At 41.9% G+C, this 7,018-nt stretch overlaps 1 protein-coding gene across 1 annotated transcript in view; it reads left to right on the top strand.

The window, feature by feature from the left end:
- The window catches only part of HS1BP3 (HCLS1 binding protein 3), a 102,011-nt gene extending 95,291 nt beyond the window's left edge, over positions 1-6,720 (top strand). The window contains exon 7 of the mRNA XM_019520807.1: positions 4,559-6,720. Within this exon, the coding sequence (XP_019376352.1) occupies positions 4,559-4,790 (232 nt within the window). The 3' untranslated portion in view covers positions 4,791-6,720. The remainder of the gene's footprint in view (positions 1-4,558) is intronic.
- The last annotated feature ends 298 nt before the right edge of the window (positions 6,721-7,018 follow it).

Below are 7,018 nucleotides of genomic sequence, written 5' to 3'. Positions count from 1 at the left end.
TTGCTCCTTGTTACCCCAAGAAGTGCCCTGGTGAACAGAGCATCTCCAATCCCTTGCTGCGTCCCCCTAATTAATTTGTAGGTGGCCACAAGATCACATCTCAGCCTTCTCTTGCGGAGACTGAAGAGGTCCAGGTCTCTCAGTCTCTCCTGTAAGCTCCTAGCCATTCAAGTGGCCCTCCTCTAGACCCTCTTGAGTCTATCAACATCCTTCTTGAAGACAGCGCCCAAAACTGGATGCAGTACTCCAACTGCAGTCTGACCAATGCTGCACGGAGGGGAAGTATCACATCCTTGGATCTACTTGTCATGCATCTGCTGATGCATGATAAAGTGCTGTTAGCTTTGCTGATGACTCAGACAGCCAGGCATCAGCACAGCACTGGGGGTTGCAGTTTTGACTGGCATGGTTTCCTCAAATTTAAGTTTTCTCCTTAAGCTTTTATACCTCTTATGTATATTCCATATATGGTCATGCTGTAGATCCTCACCCATTAATTACCTTTAAAAATCGGTCTGTCACCCTGAGCCTTACCTGACTTCCCACCTACAGAGCGATTTGTGGGCTTGCTGTGCTTCTCTGTTCTGTCCTATTTTTCTGTGTTCTACAGCTGTCTACATTTTGTTTTGCCTGCAACAGTTGTTTCCAATGCCTCTGTGCTCATTGCTTGCAGCTAATGGTGTCCCTTAAAAAAAATGACACCAGTTATGTGAAGGCAGCTTGCAGGCCTATAAGTGGGTCCCAGTAATTGGAATATGGCCCTCTTTACCCAGGACAGCCCCTTGCTTGCCCTGCAGAGGTGGCATGGGTGAAAAGATTAGCTCTCTTACCTCTGGTAGTGCCACTGCTAGAGTCCCAACCCTTTCAGCAGCAACAGGAATTCCCACACCCTAACCCTATCCCCTTACACCCTGTGCTAGCCCACTACACCCACTCTGCTGATTGGCAGGGTAGGCAGGACAGGGGTTTGGGTAAAGGTGAGGAAATTTCTGCCACCACTTGAATAGTCTGAGAATTCCCTGGGACCGTTCAAGGGACAGTGCAAGTGCTGCCACCTCTTAGAGAGTCCCAGAGAGACCTGGGAATGTTCAAGGGGTTGGGAACATTGACGTCCCAGGGATTTTCAAGTGGGGATGGCAACAAGGCTCTCTAACAGCTTATGGGAAGGCTGTACTCTCCCTCCAGTACACTCCCTCCCTCCCCCTTGGGAGACCAGGAGATCCCTATATCACCAAGTGTAAGTGTACAGGCATCATATTTGGTGCTAGAAAACTTCACCCTCTGGCAAATTTGCTATTTAACCAGCTAACAGTTTGTGGTGGCATCTCTATGTTTTTCCTACCCCAAACTGCTTGAATACATCTACACTTACTTTCTGTGCTAAGAAAAGGACATATTTCCTTACACAGATGTAACACCTGCCTGTGGCCTGAGGTGAATGTAGAAGTAGATGTCTGACTTCAAATAAGGATCTACAGGTCTTAAGAACTTGAGACCTGCTCCCTCAGTAGGAAGGCCAAGGTCTCACTGGCTGTTTCATGACCAAATGAGGTTAAGTTCAGCACAGTCAAAGATTTGCTTTTTCTCTTTAATAAAAGCACATTAAAACCAAAGGCTATTTCAGCTAATAATAATAACAGTGCTCATGGGGTTTTTGAGCACCTGGTATTTTAAAATTCAAATATTTACAGAATTGTAATGTGATGGATGAGTTAATGAGAGAAGTGTCTCCAGTCTGTTGATTTTTCTTTTGTTATGTTTTTCTTTTGTTATGTGGAATAAAGCCCATGGTTTTGGAGCATAAGCACAATGAACTGCTTCTACAGTTACGGAACAACTTGGCTTTTCTTTGACATTCTAGCCGTTGGCCAAAGGCTGTCCTTTGCATAGTAAAGATGATTACTTAATCTCTGTTAGAGGCCACGAGTAAATAAATACAGTAAGGGGAGAAATGTTAGTCCTGCTGAACTCAACAGGAGTTTTTGACCCTCCTCAGAAACATCCACTGGCACAAAAGAAAATTATGGGTTAGTGGAGAAGATACAAGCAGCAAATTAAAAAGAACATTGCAGGGATCAAAAATACCTGCTAAACACACTGATGTTATCTAAAACCCAAATCTAAGGCTTCAGGAACAGTCCACCTGTGGAGTGTAGGAGAATGTGTAGAGGGATAGAATAGAAAGGAAACCCTAGCCTGTCTCTCCCAAAGCAGAGGAGTAGTAGTAAAGCTGCCTTACCAAACCCATTCAAACCATGGACAGCCCAACTCTCCAGGGACAACCAGAGAATTCACACATGAATCTCCTAGTTTGGACCCTCATGTTAGATGCATCTGCACTTGGTTCCTCTATATTTTTGTTGGGCACCTACTGCAGAACAGACTTGCTACAGCACAGTGAGAAGCACCTAACCAATCAAGTCCATCCCAGTGGATGGCAGAGCTGACCTGTCCTGTTGCAAAGGGGGTCTTTGCAGCCTTTAAATTCATCAGCTTCAGAATAATTAATTCTTTTTATTCCTTAAAATTGTTACAGGGCTTGTCTGCCAGGGGAAATGGCCCAGGATAGCTATTCCGCACTATCTCTGTATTTGGCTACTCTTACAGCATGTTATGAGTGCTTTTGTGCAGTTTATTTTCATCTACTTTGCAAGTGGATTAAGTTAAACTGCAAAAAAGGCAGAATAAGCATATCCACAAAGGGAACTAGTGTAGAAGAACTGTGACTAGTTCACACTGGGCATGTCTACACACACTATTAATGCTATAAAGGCTTATTGCTCAATAAAATACTGTGCAGTAAGCCTTCGCTGGGAGCACATCTACACATGCTTCCTGTTGGGAGTAAATTTGCTCCCATTGGGAGCAGCCCAGTACAGGGATGCTCCTATCCTGTTCTGGTCCCTTGCAGCAGCCAGTGGTAGCTCCAGGCTCCCCCAGGGTACTTGAGCGGGGGCTGAGAGGGAGCACAGGGGCTAGCCCCAATGTGCACAGGGCCAGAAGAGCTCTTCTGGCTACAGCAGCAGCTGTCTCCTGGCCCCAGACACATTGTGGGAGGTCCTGATGTACATGGAGCTGGGAGACAGCTACTGCTACAGAGCTCTCTTGGCCCTGTGAACATGGGGACAAGCCCTGTGCCCAGTGGGGCTTCCCTGCACAGCCAAGGGGCTGGCCAGAGATTTCCACACCCAGCTGGTGGCTGCCTGAGAGCTGCCCCAGAAACAGGACAGCTCCTGGTGAGCCATCAGCTATGCAGGGAAACAGAGAGCTCCCCAGTCCCCATGGGGAGCCGGGAGCTGAGCAGTGCTTGGATGGGGAGAGCAGAGAGCTACCCCATCCTGGCATTAGGATTAGTGGACTGCACAGTAAAGCATCTCATATAGACATGCCCATGGTAGAAAATTTGTCAGTAGCTTCCCCGTTAGACTAGCTATTAGGACAAGGTGGGCATGTCTACACAACATATTAATGTGCATTAGCCTAATTTAATGCATGTTACAGGCATGTGTTTACGTGTGTGTCCTGAATGTGCATGCAAATGCAGGTATCAAAGTTAGGCATAATTAGTTAAAGCGGCTTAACGCACATGTAGCTGTGACCCGGCACTAACTTTAGTCCTGGATCTGCCCAGCCACAAGGGACACATGGCAGGGCTGCAGGGACTTGGCACTAACTTTAGCGCACTAACTTTAGTGCCAAGTCTCTGCACGTGTAGAAACCTGCTAAAAACCTGCTAATGCTGAATACACATTAGCTTAATGCATATTAAACTTAGTTGTGCTTAAATGTATGTGTAGACGTGCCCAGTATTTCATGAACACACATTGACCTCTTTACCACTAGAATCAGTGGGAAAGTTACCATTGACTTCACGAGTTGCAAATTGGAGCAATTGCATTTTATCTGACCCTAAAATCACAAGCTAATGCCCATGGATGTCAACAGGCATGTTTTGCCTTATTTTGAATATTATTTGAATAAAAAATAGAAAAATGTTGCAGTAAAAAGTCACAGTGCATATGCATTTACAAATAAGGGCATGTATAACTAAGCCACTCTGAATTGCAGCTGTATATGGAACTCATCATGATGAAGCATGATAGGTGAGGAATAGGCCTGAGTGGAAATGTCTCTTTTAGCTCATGAAAATATTTAAGGTGTTGAAATTTTTTTTCCTATTACAAATTGGGGATAAAAAGTCAAAAGCTCAATTTTTCATGGATTAAGAATCTTGAAGAAAATGATTGAGAACACTCACATAACTGTAAAGTGTTTAAATTTAGGTCCTTCTAAATTCCCCCGCTCCCCTCCCCCATATACTATCATACAATTTTAGTTTAAAAACAATTCTGTATCAATAACTGGAATCTTCAATTTTGATTATTTCAAATTTTTTTCAAAACTCTTTCAGAGGTAAATGAATGGAAACCAAACTTTTCCCATGACAAATGTTCTAGCAAGTCAATGGTTTTCAGCAAAAGAACATTTTGTTGAAAAAATCCCAAGAACCTTTCCTGAGAAGTCACACATAAATTTGTATTTCTTTTTCTTTACTTAGGGTTGAAGAGGATTTAGAGAAGATTTTGAAAATCAGTTCCAAACCAAAGCCAAAGGTGCCAGCCAAACCCACATTACCTAAGAAGCCAATAATCACCACTCAGAACAATGTTAGTTCAGTCCCACCAACAAAACCAAAAGACGACAAAATTCAAGCCATGAACGAGGTGGACATTCTCCAGTACATTCAAGAAAATGAATCCATCAGCAATCAAGACATGAGTCTTTTTTGAAGCATTATATATATAATGTATATATACATTATAATGTGTACGTCTATCTGTATGTATGTACGTAAAAGGTAACCAGTACTCTTCCATTGTCACTACATCTGCCAACTTGTCTTGCTTTTAAGAGCAGCACATTTGATTACTTCACAAGCTCCAAGCATTGAAGAATATGTTTTTCAACAGGATGAAATTCTGGCTTGAAGCTGCCTTATATTTTATGGGCTTTTAAAAAATATATAGACAACGATGCAACACTTGAGAGTCTATGTATTATAGTCATGTTATCCTCATACTTATGTAATACAGCTTTAGAGAACTGATTGCTAGAGTGGAAGGGACAGAATGAGGAGTTTACACTCCAGGTGTGCATATAGGCTATGAACAATCCAAGGAACACAGTGCCTTTCTTTCCTTTCTGTAGTTGTATATAAGACATATTTTAGCCAACTGGAAATGTAGTTCCTTTCTCCTTTGTCTATTCTTCAACAGCTTTCCTTCCCTTGCTGTCATTCTGGTGAGTTACAGCCACTTACTGCTTCTGGGGATACGTGAAATTCCCTCTTCCCCCTCTCCACTTTGTAGTTCAGAAGTGCATTAATTCTCCAGGTGGTTGTACTCTTCAGCCAGTTCTTAAAACCACAGGGACAATCACTCCTACCCCTAGTGTTACAGGATACAAGTACACTGTAGCCACATTTACAGGTGTGCTTTCCTGTGGAGTAGACCCATTACCTGTGGAGTAAATTGTTGCCATCTGCATGTGTGATGCTATTAGGCCTCAGTAAACTAATTAACAGTACCATAAGATAGTACTGTTGGAGACAGTAGTGCCTTATGGCAGAGTAATTCATATATGTGTGACTCCTCAGGAAAGCTTCTTGGGAATTTTTCAACAAAATGGGACAAAACTCCTACAGAGTTTATTGCTTTGAATTAATTGCACGTGTAGATGCACCCAGTGTTGTCTTTGGTTATTGGCTATTTACAGAGTTTGAATTACGGGGGAGCTCGGTGGGCTGAGCCCCCCTGTAAGATTTGAAAATCATAACCTGGGGGGGGGTCTCTGATTTTATTAGGGGATCACGATGGGCAGGCCAATATTTTTTGCAGACTCCCCCCTCCCACTCTCTCCTGCAAGAGTCAGAGTAATTAGAACCCTGGCTATTTAGATACAATTTCAAATTCATAGGAGAACTGGTGTCATTGTAAAACACAGTGTGGACACTGCATATCTATGCACAGATTATCAGAACCCTGATGATTAGTATAGGAGCATGGTAAGGAGTTAGTGAATGCTTGAGGATGGCCTATATTAGGCCTGCTTAGGAAGACTAGATGCTCCAGGACCCTTGGGCCCATTTCTGTTGAAACACAGGAGTGGGATGACACTAAATGTTGGTCACTTCAAGTCTGTTTTTTATTTTGATAACCAGGCAGGAGTGACTTTGAGATGCAACACCTACAAAACAATCAGAAAATACCTTGGTGAAATTATAGTGAAAAGTAAGAATCTGACGCAGCATATCACATTTACATGCCCTTCCTTTTCTGTGGCAATACTAGGGGGCTCTTATGGCATGTGCTGGATTATAAATGTGGGTGAGTGTCTATTGTAGCCTACTATTGAATGTATTGCACCAGTGAACTAAACAAGATTGGAGATAGACAGGGTCTCCAGAGGTGAAATGTTAATATATTGAAGCCATATCCCATACTACCCCCTTTTAACTTGCCTTTTAATATAGATCAGAATTAATAAGGAACATATAAAGTACTTAATATATCTATATTTAATAATTATAATGATTTCTAGTAATATTTTCATTTTATGTCAACAGATACTATTATACCATTAGTTTAAATGAACAAATAAAACCTATTAGCTCTAAGTCATGTAAAATAAGTTTCAATGTAATAAAACGTGCTAACCTGCGAGGAATGTTGTTCTTCATTCACACGGGCAAGAGTTTGAGAGATGAGTTGTAATTATCTAAACTGCAACAAATGTTACTTTTCTCTTACATTTTGAAATTCAGCTAAAATTTTGAATATATAAAAAAAATCAAAGCAGAAATGACATGGTAAATATAGGGCTTTACTAAAGCTCTATATAGATATATCTTATTGGATGCGTACATATGTACTACATTTCTAACAGTTAAGGAGACTTAACTTTTTTAAGTTTACAACTGTCAGGGTATACATACATATGTGGAGCAGAGTCAACTTAA

This window comes from Gavialis gangeticus, unplaced genomic scaffold, assembly GCF_001723915.1.
Source record: "Gavialis gangeticus isolate Ggan-Ray unplaced genomic scaffold, GavGan_comp1, whole genome shotgun sequence".
NCBI lineage: Eukaryota > Metazoa > Chordata > Crocodylia > Gavialidae > Gavialis > Gavialis gangeticus.
The sequence above is the reverse complement of the archived record's forward strand: the minus strand, read 5'-3'. Positions and strand labels throughout refer to the sequence as shown.